The sequence below is a fragment of the Diadema antillarum genome, unplaced genomic scaffold (assembly GCF_040938485.1).
Source record: "Diadema antillarum isolate AM-2024a unplaced genomic scaffold, OU_Dant_1.0 scf00000071, whole genome shotgun sequence".
Lineage (NCBI taxonomy): Eukaryota > Metazoa > Echinodermata > Echinoidea > Diadematoida > Diadematidae > Diadema > Diadema antillarum.
Genome location: NW_027270960.1, coordinates 365,240 through 381,738, shown reverse-complemented (window position 1 = coordinate 381,738; position 16,499 = coordinate 365,240). Strand labels below are relative to the sequence as shown.

At 35.9% G+C, this 16,499-nt stretch overlaps 1 protein-coding gene across 1 annotated transcript in view; it reads right to left on the bottom strand.

Moving 5' to 3' along the window:
• Positions 1-681: 681 nt before the first annotated feature.
• Positions 682-16,499, bottom strand: part of LOC139717015 (advillin-like) — a 158,721-nt gene continuing 142,903 nt past the window's right edge. Inside the window, 5 exon segments of the mRNA XM_071628531.1 lie at positions 682-4,043; positions 5,829-5,936; positions 7,461-7,529; positions 10,352-10,477; positions 12,924-12,989. Coding sequence (XP_071484632.1) covers positions 3,930-4,043; positions 5,829-5,936; positions 7,461-7,529; positions 10,352-10,477; positions 12,924-12,989 — 483 coding nt within the window. The 3' untranslated portion in view covers positions 682-3,929.

The window sequence follows — 16,499 nt, the reverse complement described above, 5'->3', positions numbered from 1 at the left end:
CGCACACGCCCATATGTAACCTTTTTGGCCTTTGAGTTGCCTCTGAAATTAAATCATTTTCTACTCCATGTTTGGTCCGATCTGATGATTACAAAGAGGAAGATGATGCTAATTAAGTGTGTTATCTTTAATTGTAATAATGATAGCTTAGTTTTTATACATGTATAACCCATTTCAGACTTGTTAAGAATTTCATTGGGCTTCAATCTTTATTCTGTAGGTACCGGCATGATACCATAGAGACCAAAAGTAAGACCTTAATGACACCATATTTTAGGTCTTACTTGACCTTGAAAAGATATCTACTACCAGTACTTGGCATCCTTCATTTGAGAAATGCATTAAGGAACAAACTTGTAACCTCCCCCCCTCCCTTGGATAGACTATTAAGGCCATCACTGCCACTATCATGAATATCTTTTACTCTGTAATACTCCTAACAGTATCTACAATGTACTCTCTATATCCAAGACAGATTCCTGCCACACAAACAACATGAATGAATAGCAATGATATGTAATGGCTTACTTGAGCCTGTCCTTGGCTATGCCCTTGGCTTATGTAAACTAAAGAGTACATTGTAGTTAAGACTTTTGAAGCCCCACACATTAACTTGTTCACTTCACCCACACATAGTGTACACACACTCTCTTTTCAATTCAAGCAATGGCCCTAAAACGACACAGTTACACATCATATTCTAACCTGCATGTGACTTTATTTCCATACCAACATTTCAATTACAGTTCTGAGTATGCTATCTCAATTGTGTTGACTTGACAGCTTATTCTGAAGCTCTCATAACATGCAATTTATTTTTCAACTACTTGTGATGTTATGTAAGGCACCCTTGTCAAAAATTTAGCCAAAACTAATAAACAAAAATCTAAATTTTTATAGAAACAACATGATTTAATTATCACAAACTACACAGAGTTTATAGTTCGGTGCTTGTGTTCTTTGTGAGCATGATCAAATCTATCATGATTCAACTTGAAGAATGAGGACTATCACTGAGTGAGTGTGGTACTTGTGGACTAATACTTGTTTACATAATGGGGTATCAGGCCCTAACATATCAAGTTAAATGTAAAAATTTATTACACAGACATTTCATTAGTCATAATTGAATGGAAAGTCCTTAATTGCACTAAACGTAGGACTTGTAGATTATTCATATACACTTAAGATGTGTAGCCAGTAAGCTACACAAGATGTGAGGTGATATTCACATCATAAAAATTGATACCTTACATATTGAAATAATATTTCTTTCAATTGAAACAGACATGCATCTCCTTAACTAGAATTATCTTTTCATTATGAATAATGCTTGAATTTTGTATCAAAGGTCCACTTTTAAAAAATGGCTGACAACAGATAATTCTACGTAGTCCTGTATGGTCCACAGATAACATACTCATTACACTTACATTTGAATTTTGATGATTACATGATACACAGAGCTAATGTGTGTATTTCATATTCTATATAGAGTTTTAGTGAAACACAATGATACCCCCTCTCTAAGGATGAACATTACGTAATTTCTTTATTTTGATAATATTTAAAACACGCATATCAAAGGTGTTTATGTGTATCATCCAAAAAAAATATATATAGATCGATGATACGTCATCCCACAAAGTAGTCCCACAAAGTAGATAGACAATGAATTGCATGTATTGTAAATGTGTTTATATCCGTATCACATATACACCTCTGCATACTTTATCATATATTATAATATATATATATATTCCTTTGTATTAAGGTTATTATGTATCTTCTTTTCCGTTGCATTCACAAACCCCTTCCCTTTAAATGGTAGAAAGACTTCAATATGTAAGCAGTGTCGATTCATATGCCATTTTGATTCATCCATAGAAGTTACTGGTAGGATGCACCACTGGCATCATATACCATCTCATACACAGCCTAGGGTTTCTTTTACCAGTTTTAATGAAGCAAAAATATATGATAAAAGAAACAAATTCTACGATATATTGACAGGATACACATTAGAAAAACTTTCTGAGTGAAAAGATTGGGGTCATTCTTATCTTTCTTCAACACTGTTGAAGATCTTGCCTTCAAGATGCTACAGATCTGAATTTTAAAAAAAAATCTCCATCTATTCCAAGATTTCCAATGTCTTTCTTTTAATATAATAAAATGATGAAGATGAAAAAGTAAAAAATCAATCTGAAATGCATCTCATCTGGCCATCATACCATGAGGTCTGCATATAACATGTTGTCTTTCCAATGGAGGAAAGCTATGGCAAAGGCGGCGTAACCACCAAAAAGACCTCTTTCATGAACAGTTACATATCACGAGCAAAATTTGTGACAAATTCTGCAAGATCTTTATATTGATTCAGTTGTGTGAATGAGTCACTCTGCTGTTCATCTACAAGACTATCAAATGTGACCGTGCATCACAAAAACAACAAAAAGCTGCACGCACTGATTTTGTGTGAGGACTGAAAATAGGTGAAATGGGTCAACATACTAGTAGCCAATCTTGAGTTTTTCATATTTTCTGAAAGAGCAAGTTTTCTTCTACTTAAGTTGAATTTTGGGATCATAAAATGAACAGAAAATTGTTTTTAGCTGATTTTCTTGAACACTTTTTTGTGGAATAGTGTGATTATGTGTGTCTTATAGAGTCCCCTTTTCATTTCTCAAAAACTCTATACAAACTCTTCACTTTCAAATCTACTAACTTTAGAAAGGATGGTGCTATTGCTTTGAAAGTTGGCATAAATCATGGACAAAATGCATTAATAAAGCATGTCCAATTTCAGCTTAATCTGATAATCCCTTCGTTGTTGTTGCTCCAGTGGTTTACATGCTGTCTTTTGTCCCATTCATTGCACAGCTAGCACAGCTTGGTAAAGATTACAGTGCTTGAATAGACCCTGTACTTCAGAGCCTCTTTTCTCAGTTCATACTTTTCTGATAATTAGATAGGTTAGGAAAGTCCATTTTTATTGAGTAATACATCACTTTAAAGCTGAAAGTCTGCTCTTTTAGAATCTGCTGTTAACTAAAAATCCATCTCTGGCGACTTTTTGTTGGTTTTGTGAGGCAGGGTCACAAATACTCAGAAGTGGCAAAATGACCATCGCCTTCATCAGAGAAAAACAAATCCAAAATCTCTGCAAACACAAATGGGCAGCTATTGTCCCATCTTCAAAGCATTGAGGAAAACAGCAAAAACATAACAAACCTATACACACTAGTTACACAAATAATTTAAACAAAATAACAAATTCTGCCTTCATTTAAAATGTTAAAATGTTGCTTGCACAGACAAACACCAACTTTCTCTGATTGCAAGATTTATAATTGAGTGACATATTTGTAGGATGTAATCATATAACCTCAGGTGTGACATCATCCAGTTTGAAAGACAGTACATATCAAGACTACAGAAAAGACATGGTTGTGTAGAAAAGTTAGGCATGATCTATTTGATAGCGTGAAGCAATAAAACGTCAAGGTGTATTGTTGGTAAGGCTTTGCTGGTTTTAATACAAAATGTTCACAAACCAAGAAAAGTTGATGTCAATAGTGAATTCTATCTTTTTGAAATGATACTCTTGAAGCATGAGTTCTGTGTATCTAGGTAACTTGTCATGGGATATTGTTTTAATTCAAATACCTAAAAAAAAAAGAGAACAATAATGCATGTTTTAATATTTGTTTAATGTATCTAATATATCTGAAATGCTCATACTATTCTACAAAACCTCAAACCTAATATGTACCAGGTGAATGTACAATGACGACTATGAGGTGGGATGACAGACATAAGAAAAACTCCAATTAATGAAAACTTGGATATGCTATCAAAAAATCACACTAAGACTAAATAGCATGAACTACCATCACAAACAATATTTGACTGTCGTTGAGGTCTTCTTAGAAAAGGCCAACCTTCTTCTTCAGATTATCTTGTTTCCACTTTGGAATTGTTGTGTATTTCTCGTAAGACATTCCAAAGAACTTCTCAAAGTCTGCAGTTGACAGGTGTTTCTGAAAGAAATGAAATAAAGAAAACAAGACAATCAAAAACATCGTAATTCATTCAGGTAAGTTGCTATGAAATGGGTGACATTCACCTTTTCCCAAAAAGACTGTGTCCCATGTTACATTCATTTTGTTGTTTGCTGAGTAAAAGCATGACTACAATGGGTAAGATACTTCTTGTATCATGAAATATAAACAATGTTAGAAATGTGTGGTAACATTACTTGCATGTTATTTCTTAACTGATTTTATTCATTTAGTTATAATCCAGTCTTACAGGGGACCTCCAGATGATTTTCAGACTTTTACATCTGAAAAACTATAAATTAGTTTAAAAACTGAGTACAGCGTTTCAGAATTTATAGTGACTGGGATGACGAATGAGAATGTTTTCAAAATTTATAACAAATTGCAGTGAACAAGGATGACGACATGGCAGCCTCACCATAAGAATGCATGAGTTTGGGCTCAAGGAAGCAGAACAAAAGAAGAAGGCATGCATAGATTCTTCACAGATGAACTCATTAGGCGTTTTCACATCAGCCCGATGTTTCCAAATAGCACGCTATTTTCTGACTTGGGAAATTAACCTGAACACCAAATAGCGCGGTATTTGATAATGTGAACACAAATTAGCGCGCTAATTGTATCACTCTGATCGAGAAAATTTCTCGAGTCCAACTCGGGAAATTTGTGAAATAGCGGGATAGTAGCGCGCTATTTGATAATGTGAACACGACTAGAGAAATTAGCACGATGCATCAAATCATGCCTAGCGTGTGTGACCCGATCGATCGAGGCAAACTGCACACAAAGCATGAGGAATTTTTGAGAGGGCACACACATTACTGATGCTGTTTGCACATACTCAGCTGTCGAATTAGCTCGAAAAAAATTTTGGGCTAATTCTCTTCGGGCTGATGTGAATAAGAAATGAAATAGCGCTCTAATTCGCAATCGCAAAAAATATCTCGAGCTTGGGTTTTTATCGGGCTGATGTGAAAACGCCTATTGAGCAAGCGGTATTGTGATGGAAATACACTGCCACATTTCTGAAATACATGTACCAAAGGTATGTGAGGCTCTGTTGTCCTCAACACTGTTCAGTGTAATTTGTTTATGATTTGCAGTTTATTGGTATTTCTGCTCAAGGACCACAATAAATTCCACAAATCTATAATACATTGAGCTGTCGATTTATGTACTACATGATGTGAAATTATGAAAATCGTCTGGAATGCCCCTTTACATGGCAAACATATTGAGACATAAAAGTTTGGTTTTTTTTTCCCTTTTTGTTATATGAATACTCCACTGTCTCATAAGTACAATTTGTGTATTAGAATATTTTTATCCCCCAAATTCTTATGAATTCCAGAAATGGACAACATTTATGCAATCATTTGCTGGGTTGATGCTCTGCTATAACTTGTGCATGATGCATGTATACACAAAACAAGTTACATGTAGATCTAAGTCTAGTCAGCAAAGCAATGTGCAGATAGAATAAAACAACATAGTGTTTGAGAAACTGAATGAAAGGCGCATGTTTCACTGGTAGTATGCACGAAGGCAATATCATCTATTGCATACATTATTATTTTTTTGACACTGACTTGCACATAAAACTTGACTATGTTCCATTGATGTACCAAACTGTTCATTTACAGGCTTGTGAATAAATACCGGTACACAGGCCCTTGTCATGCTCATGACTGGCTCCAAAGGGCAAAAATCTATATCATTTTAACACTTTGCAATGGGTTTGCAATGGAAACATGTGTCATATACCTCTCGTTTTGATGAGTTGACAGCCTCTGGTAACTCTTTAGCCTTCAGCTCATCAAGGGAGAACTTGGCACAGTTCTCAAAACTGTCCTCCACCTCTTCTGCTGCTTTCTAGTTATTGAATGTAAACAGAAGAAAATATGGTAACACAAAGCGTAACATATTTTCCCTTGCTGTAAATTTTCATATTCCAGCATACTTCATCAGGATATGACATTCAATGTAAGAGTGGATCAGATAAAATGTTTACACCCTAGCAGTAAAGAGGGAAAATCAAAGAAGTACTATAAAACTAGAAATGTCGCTATGGTGACTGGTATACTCCGCCATAATGCATGGTTCTAATAGGTCTATAGTACAATGTCTCGACAATGTGTGATGACAGTTTTATTGACATATTAAAATGACAGGTTTGTCAAAAATGTGTTGAATGTTCACTTTCCTTGAACTAGATTTGATTGGATGAATGGCTAGGGTTAGAGTGCAGGTATTTGGGGATTTGATGATTTTTACTTGACTTTTGACCCTAATTTATAAGTTTATACATTGAGTAATTTTCAGGGCATGGAAAAAAAGTATACTTTTGGTATTAAATAGCAAAATGTTAGCATTTTCACCTGGCCTTTGACCCTATGACCCTAAAATTCCCAAAAGAATCACTGTCAGGAGGAACACGCATAAATATTACTAAGTTTCATGATACCTTGAGTCACTTTTGAGATATGGAGGAAGAAGTGAAATTTAGCACTTTCACTTGACCTCTGACCTTTGGGCAAGAAACTTCCCAGAGAATCTCTATTGGGTAATACATGTATACATTAAGTTTCAAGAAAAATTCTTTAGGGATTGCATAAATATGAGGGAAATAGTGAAATTTTGAGGAGTTGACCTTGACCTTTGACCCTTGACTTCCAAATTCCCTAGATAATCACTGCCAGTCAGTACATGCTTATGTACTAAGTTCTATGAAGACATCTTGAACTATTTGCGAGATATGGAGAAAACAGTGAAATTTTAACATTTTCACTCGACCTTTGACTTCATGACCCAAAACTCTCTCTGGAGAATCTTTATTTGGTAGTATATGTATACACTAAGTTTCAAGAAAATACCTTTGGGCATTGCATAGATATGGGGGAAAAAGTGAAATTTTGAGCATTCGACCTTGACCTTTTGACCTTTGTACCTTGAGCATGTGCACTCAAAAGTTGATAGGAACAACTTCGTCTACTCATACATATACATGCCAAGTTACATAACGATAACTAAAACAGTTTTTGAGTTACGCTGTCCACAAAATTGATTACGGACGGCAGGACGGATGGACTCACAACCCGAAAACGTATGTAATGCCTCCGGCGACACTTCGTGGCGGAGGCATAAAAAAATGACCAGTAAATCAAATGGCTAAATTATTCTACTTATCAGCAAAAATGGGCTTCAGTAGGACTGTAGGAGGAAACCATACCAGCATTTTACAGAACTGAATAAACAATTATTCCATTTTAAAATAATCATAACACAAACATTAACTTTTGCATTAAATATCAACAAATGTACACCTCATGTGAATCATATGTTATAGCATTGACAAGTGAAGACAGGAAAACTGCAGGAAAATGTCCTGACTCTCACCAGATCAATGACAACAGCCGCATTCTGCTTGGCCATCTCTTGTCTCATCTGCTCTTCTGTTTGTATGTTCTGAATGAGATAATGTGTTATACGTAGAACATAAAATGCCATTAGACTACTCAGCAAATTCACAATAAAAACAAACAAAATTGATTATATGATGAGTTACATCCTGCAAATTCAATATCTGGAGCTGTCAGACTGCATTCTACATCCACTTCTGGGATACTTATCCAGAGACGGCACATCTAACTAAAATGTATGTTCACTGGGGGTGGTGTTATCATTAACTGCGCACACATGATTTTTGTGTAATGTTGGTGGCTTCTAAAACTTCTAAATTCTCTGTGTACTGCTAAAAGCTGTGATATTCAGGATATGTTTTGGAATGACCATACTATGTAGGTATAGTTATCAAGAGAAAATGCATCTGATAGACTGGAATCTGATCTGATCTATAACTCTGCACATTGCCTTTCATTCTTCCAGCTCTGAAATACAAAGATGTGAAAATCTTGACATACAAATTTCTACCAGAATATTGTGATAGTTGGTATTATTAGGATATACAGAATGATCATGCATCATAAGTCACAACAGCTTCATTATTTCATATTCAGGTCCAACAAAATTCCTTTTTTTTTGTAATTTCTATGAATCAGAATAAGATCACAGAGACAAACTTTTAGATGAATTGTAAAGAGAAGGAATCAAAAGTCTGGTCATAATGTCACGCTGTAGATAACACAAACTCAATCAATGTGTGAAAGAAAAATGTGTCAAAACAAATCAATGTACACAAAAGAAAGTTTATGAGAAATGATCAGTGGCAAATCATAAACAACAATTAAAACATGCAATGTGTTCTCACAATATCAAAACCTTTCCAAATACTAATCACCACCTCTCAAATGAAGGGTAAGTTTCTTATCATATTCTATCAAGTGTCTGATTATGAATGTCTACATGTAGAAAACAAAAAACAAACAAAATAAAAAACAAAACAAAAAACAGTGAGTAGAAATCTGGGAAGTAAGTCCTTCAAATGAAACTGTTTCACCAAATGGTAGTACTTCAAGTGAGTTAACCACAATGAACCTTAATGCATTATTTTTAAAGCAATTTTCCCTTTATTGCTGTTTAATGGTCTGTTATTGCACACAACATATGCATTCATCTGACATTAATATCAAATGCTCTATAAAAGTATACTGGAAATTGAGAATAGGGGAATCATTTATATTACATCCTTGCTTCTATTTTGTCAACTACCTTGAGAAAGATGCAGACTCATTCTTTTTCACTGGTATAGTCATGAAGTACACAATTTTGTCATGAACAAATCCGCTGATTATTTTGTTCCTTATAAGTGTGGGGCCTTGAAGAAAACTGATTATCTTGAGAGTCATACCATGCATTTTCTAAACCTTATTTAAGCTCAGAAGGGAAGGCACTAAAAGATAATAAAACAAGTTACAAGGAAGTGACCCCTGTAGTCCATGAAAATTACATAAAACACTACCTGCAAATTTCTAGGTGTAAAAAAAAAGAAAAAAACTAAAAAAAGATTCTGTATGAATATCGTTCTTTCAATCAATCAAATGACTGTCAATTTATAACACACAATCAAGGTCCTATGCATAGCACCTCTAGAGGAAAAAGTGTTTCTATCCCACTTCTACAATATGTAAACACATTCCACCCAGTCTTTGTTTCTACCAATATTTATTTACCTTATATACTATATACCTTTTCAATCAACAGAGAAATATAACCATGTCCAGTAGCTTTAACAACTACACATAAAAAAATCAGAAAATGATAAACAGAATGGAAAATCACATCTTTGCAGCATGTATGTGACTAATAAATGTCCAGGACACAAAGTACACCAAGGTGCTAATCCATACTACCCTTGAGTACCTTTCATGAGTATGGCTGGTGGGTTCCACAACTTCCCATGTTGTATATCAAACTGAAGTTTATTTTTTGCACTTACGCGTCCTCTCTGTGAAACCACTTGCACATTAGTAAAATTGCCCCTCCCAAAAATGAAAACAAGCCAAGAGCAGCAGGACATACACAAAGAAGTACATGTAGGTAAACATTAGGCATACCAGATTAGAACAAAGGACAAAGAAGAGACACTCAGGTCATGGCTTCCATGATTCATAGAGATCATTTATCAACTTACAATGGCAATAATTATCATTAATAATCAAATATTACACACATTCTAAAATGTATATGATACATTCATATCGCAATACAACAAAACAAAAATGAATTGGACCAGGTCAGTTTCCAGAAAAAGAATACACAGCATACATGACAACAGGAATGAAATTTCATAATTGATGTCAGATCTGATATTTTATTATTTGTGACAGTTTTACAGGACACGGTAAATATCAACATTGTTATCATTTGCACCAGACTCAGCATAAAACACTTTTTATATTCACCACTTTTGCTTGTTTGTTAGTTCATCTTTTTGCTTAAAACTTAAGCGCAATACACCTACAATTGTAATGTTCCAATTGACTGTAATAAAAGTGGTTCGATCAGTAATCACACTGACATGCTTCTGAGTTAATGTACTTTTGACCTGTCCATCAATTTACATCACAGTTGGACACTCCTTGCTAGAGATATGACTAGAAATAATCTTTTTGGCAGAAGTACAGTGTCTTTCACTTTAACCCTACATCAATTACATTTCAAAATAAAAATTTTTACAATTTTATTTCTGTTTTGCCATCATACAGAAGGTAATTTTATAACAATTCAATAACTGTATGAGTAAAGCAGTATTTGGAGCTACAAAGAGCAAAGACAAAAGGGAAATCAATTTATAAATGAAGACATCTTGGGAAAGGTATATATCTGACCTGAAAGTAGCTGTGGTCCCATGCCATGAACCAACCAGTGAAGGTCAGTGGTTCATAACTTTGCTTGACCCTGATGAGTTGTGTGGACGTTAGGTCACGGCCACTTGGGTCTGTTTTCAGGTATTCCTGTGGAACACATTAAAAATGAGCCATTAGTACACCATACTGTCCTCTTACCTCCACGGAGTTGCAATGTTATTGGCTGTACTATTACTCAAACAGTGATACACAAAATATATCTGGAAAAAAATAAACAGAACAAAACTTGCCTATCTACTAATACCACGCAAGCCTTTAGTATTTGATTAAAATCTAATTCAATGATTTTCCTAAAACACAATTATTTACGTACTATTCAATTGCTTTGGTGTTCTGCTGGCATATGTGTACCATATGCACAAATACTGTAAAACGAGGAATGTTCGTGTGCATTTTGATTTCGCGAATTTGGCGAGTGGCAACATCTGCGAAATTAAAATGCACATGAAAGTTCTTGCCTACACAATATGCATTTTACACCAGTGGCAATTCGCAAAAATTTCATGCCGCGAGAAACGCCATCGGCTCCAATTCGCTAAATTTTCATGCCGCGAATATATTGTGTTTTACAGTACTGTAGAAGTGGATATTTTCGCGCGACTAATTTTTCGCGATTTGCCGGGTCAGAAGAGTTTCGCGTGTTTTTAATTCCGCGGAATCAAGACGGCACGCACAGGAACATATGGCAAGCAAAAATATTCGCGGGCTTTTATTTTCGCTAGTTTCTGGTTGCGCGAAATGCGCGAAAATTTCAACACCGCGAAAATTTCCACTTTTACAGTTATCATTTTTTCTCTGCTTGGATGGGGGTGGCTACTGCTGCAGTGCCTCCATACCTCAAACTTAACAACCCCCTTGAAAAAATCCTGGGTAGACCTATTTCTGCAGGTGATGGAGCAGGAAAATGGATCAACCTTTATTCGATACACAGACAATTGAACTCTTGCCTACATTTCACACACTCTGGAGCCCATGAAAATAACTAAAAAAGTGTCTCCACTGATGCCATTTCATTGTAAACACAGTGTTATAAAGAATGGTAGAGTGATGTGTAGACTCCTTGGGCTAATCACAGGAAGTATGAATATCGAAGTTAAAGGACATATTTTCAATAATTGACAGGAAACTGCAGCAACTTCAGGGATGGTACAGTTTTGGTTGAGATAGGGCTTCAGGTTTCCAACATTTTTTTTATCACGATTCTTTTTTAGAAAATCAGAAACCTCTTGTGAAATATGAAAGAGCATATGTGACCCACCACAACAAAAGGATCTAAAAGTCGCTGACAGCTGAGCCGAGAAAATCAGGTTTGAAATCACATCATCAAAACTGGTCAAAATCATCAGATTTCTGATTTTGGCATAATTTTGTAGTCTTATGTATCATCTACCATCTGCCGAAATTTTGAAGCTAAATGATCAAAGGAAAGGCAAGAAATTATCAGTTTTCTGGGCCACAATATGAAGACTTTCTTCGGAATAGAAACGTGTCTGAAGATTTGGATATAGTGCCGCAGATAGACTCCACCCCTAGCAACGAGGGAGTGATCTCATTGGTCAGTGTGTGGCATCCTGATTACTGATTGGTCATGCACAGACTGCTGGCGCTAAGCTTGAATGAACATCGCGAAGGTTGCTATGAGCATACCTTCTATTGTCAAGAGGTGAAAACTGCCTTGCCTCCCCTAATCAAGACTGCGTCGGAAGGAAAACTTTGAAGGCAGTTTACTCGAAATGCTGATTTCCTAAAAACCATTTGACATGCTCTGATAAAATCATTGATATCTCCACAACCGAGTAGTTTTATAAGCCGTATTATATATGAAATGAAAGTGGAAGAGTAAGGGAATAATGTCATGTCATTTTTGGAAAATCGACCTCCCCCAACTTTCAGATCCTATTGTTGTAGCGGGTCACATATAATTCTAAGAGGAATTCAAAGTTTATTTGAGAAAAATTAGATTTGAAATAGCTGAGATATCCAAAACAAAGCGATCTTAATAAAAGGTGGGACCCACCTTTTATTAGAATCGCTTTGTTTTACTTTGTTTCTAGATATCTCAGCCATTTCAAACCTGATTTTCATCAAATGAACTTTGAATTCCTTTAGAATTGTATGCTCTTTAACATTCGGTTAACAAGTGGTTTCTAAGTATCTCGCAAAAAGTTAAAAGCTGAATCCTCATCTCAACCAGTACTATACCATCTCTTTAACCAATGTTTGGTCAAGTCTGAGGACTTGACTGGTTAGAATATTTACACACACTGACAGTCAGTGTGTATCAAACATTCTGAGAGGTATAATTATAGCCGCAAAAGTCTTGGGATATTGGCATTGACTATAGCCTCATACCAATTACATTTAATATATACATTTGTATTATACAACAGTAACCTCCCATTGAGCTAATGTACAGCTATCTTTTGTTTATGGAAAAGTAGGTACATATAATGCATTTCTATGAATTCATCACATTCAAGTGCACAAGAAAAATCTTGTTGCCAGCAAAGGAGACAAAGTCTTAATTTCATACCGTTGCTGTGGTTAGGACTTGCTTCTTCTCTTCATCATTTGCACCTTGGCCAATCCAGATGTAGAGCTTGGAGAGGCAAAAAAACATATTATTGGTTAATTTACTCAATTCATTTCATAGACAGTGGCGGATCGGGGGGGGGGGGGGGGACACATGCCCCCTTTAATTTCTCTTTAAACAAAATAAATTTAAAAAAAGAATAAAGCCCCCCTTTGATTTTTTACTGTATTGGCACCAGAAAATTGCGCTGAAGCCTTTTTTTTTTTTTTGGGGGGGGGGGGGGGGGGGGGGGGCTTGTCAGCTGATTAAACCCGGAAGTGGCACCAGATATATTTTTTGCGCCACCCCCTTTACAAAATTCCTCAATACAGACACATACAAGGCAAGGCAAAGTCATACCAAACATGCAAAACATCAAGGACAACAGGTAGGAATGACATGATATGTGGCATGCACACTCAAAATTAACGGAAGACAAGAACCCACAGGGAGCTTTAACGCTTATCTGAGCTTCAAAATGAATTCAACTTTTACGCAACTGCCAAGTGGTAGTTCTAAGTCATTATTTGAATACTCGTCCTATAAAGGTTGTCTACAGAATAGAGAGATGATGACTTAAATTTACAGTGTCCCTATCCTTATTAACCCTGCACCAAGGCTCTCATCCGGACCACATGTACCTTCTGAACTAGAACTATCACTGAAGGTGATTAATACCCCCACTCCAGTAGCTCAGACTCCTATGAAAAATAATTGAACCAGGGTTGTCGGGTATAAACACAAAGGGCATTTTGCACAAATACACCTATAGATCTTCATACACACCAAATGTGACCTTAATAGCTAAAATGCTTCAGTTTGATACAAAAATGTATGGTTACCATGGCAACGCCTTGTTGGGTACAAAGACAAAGAGTGTCTTGCATAACTTCACCTTAGGTCATTATACATACCAAATTTGAAATAAATTGCATAAATACTGTGGAAGTCATTTGCTCCACAAGGTTTTAGTAAAATTGTGGTTACCATGGCAATGCTTTGTCTGACAAACACAAAAAAAAACATGTTTTCCACATCCACACCTCAATGCCATAATGCCCAACAAATTTGATTTCTATTGCTTCAAAAATGACTAAGTTATTCACTCCACAAGATTTTCAAGAAAATACGCAGTTACCATGGCAATGCCTTGCCGGGTACACACACAAAGAGTGTCTTGAATGACTACACTTATAGATCAGTATACATCTGTACATACCAAATTTTAAATAAATTGCTTAAGTACAGTGGAAGTAGTTTGCTCCAAGGTTTTGGGAAAATTGTGGTTACACCTGTACCATGTCATCGCTTCCTCTGACAAAAAAAGAGAAATATATAAATGTATATATATATATACACTGGACAGCAAAAGAAAGTAACCACTTCTTCAAAGACTGCACACAAAAATTCACCACCTAGAAATTTAAAAAAAATTGTACACAGGTATGCTGCAATATCCATTAGTAATCACATACCCAATAGCAAGTGATTATCTTTATTACAAAGAAAAAAAATGACATGCACAGCATCTTGGTTACTGAATCAAAAGTCACAAAATGTAACAGAATGAGCCTTACAAGCCTTACAAGACGTGACATGATTTTCCTGATGGAAGCTTGCTTAGACCAGAGTAAAGTAATGTCCAGTCTAAAGAGCTAACTGATTTTATTCTGAGAATTAGCATAATCAGGAAGGATAGCATCACTAAATACAGAATACACTCCTTAACATCATTTTGACAAAACAGGTGTTCACATTGACATATTGGTTGTTTAAAAATGTTATCCATTCAGTGGCCATTTTTGCATGGTAAAAAGTGCTGTTGTGTGGGACTTTTGATTCAATGACCAAGATGCTGTGCATGTCAAGTTCTTCTTTGTTATGAAGACATTCACTTGCTTATGTGCATGTGATAAGTAAGGGGCATTGTAGCACACCTGTGTACAAAAATTGTATATAAAAATTTCTAGGGGGTGAATTTTTGTGTGTGGCCTTTGACAGAAGTGGGTACTTTCTTTTGCTGTCCAGTGTATATATATGTCTTGCACATCTACACCTCAATGTCATCATGTACCCTAAGTTTCATCTTAATTGCTTCAAAACTTTAGGAGGAGTTCATGACGCAAGATTTACAACGGACCGCCCGACCGGCTGCCTGACCACATGCTGATCCCCCTTATACATTTGCACTTGGTGTACGCGGGGGTATAATAACTCTATATTCTCTACCCTTCAGGATGATTCCTTCAGTATGGTTCCTATCAAGCCTGGTGAAATCCTGATAATGTATTATAGAGGAGAAGTTTTATACTTGGATCTTGACTTTCACTGCCTTGATGAGGATTTACAGTCAACCTTGCATAAGTCGACTTTGCACAAGTCAACAAAATTGGCTAAGTTGAAGAAAAATGCTATGCCCGATAAATATGAACATGTGTTAACCCATTCCTCCCGTAATTTGCTGGGAGCTTTGAATGCCCCCAAACGTGATTCTTTTTGCCCATCAACAGAAAACGGTAAGGTTTGTAATCCACCTGTGCGAAAGCAGTCAAGTGGTACATGTATCCCCTTTCTACAGTCAACGAAATGTGCCATCAAACAATGAAAATATTGAGCGGGTGTGAGGTCTGAATAGAGTTCGCACTGATGGGCTCACAGACTCTTTTGTTATATATAAAATGAGGCAACTGAAGGGGGTCAGCGAACACAGAAATCAACTGAGCTCAGCCTTGATCGCTATGTACAATTGTACATGTTCATATGAGTTTTATAGCAAAACAAGCGCAAACTAAATTGGAAAAAAGGTAAATAATATTATGATATATGCAGCTTTCCTAGAAAAAGAGAACAAATGCTGATAGAATAAACTTTTATCTAAGCCATTTTTCTGGGCAGTATAACATAACTAAACATGAATTTAGACCAAGAATGCAGGCATACTTGTCTTCATTTTGGGAACCTGGTACATGCATACCAGGTTCCCGTACGTTGTATATCAGTTGCCCCTACGGGAAACCAGGTTCCCGTATGGAACGGGTAAATTCTAGTGAATAAGTAAAAATTCACATAAGTTGGAGGATTTTCCTCAGATCCTCTGGATTTGACTTAGAAGAAGTTGACTGCATTTCTAATTTCTTTCTATCCTCTACAAAAATGTTATCATAAGCAGACTTCCTCTGTGGAAATTAGAGTGTGGTGATATTTGTATGGCCTTTGAGCTTTAACCTCTCAGCCCAGCAATCCAGGAACAAATTAGCACCCAATGTCATTATTTTCAGCTATTAAATCACCCAATTTCACAAGTGAAGTTATGTGTATAAGCTTTTAAAGACAAGATTCTTAGCATAAGTGCAGTGACATCTGACCTTTAACATTGGGTGATTTTGCCTGAATACTTTTCAGTGTATTTACATTTCATTTAGCATACCTGGGCCAGAGAAAGATTTCCCTTTATTTTGAAGATAGGCCGGAGCAAATCTGTGCAATGTACAGTAGACAAGTAGAAGAATCTTGAAAATAATATGTACGTAATGCATA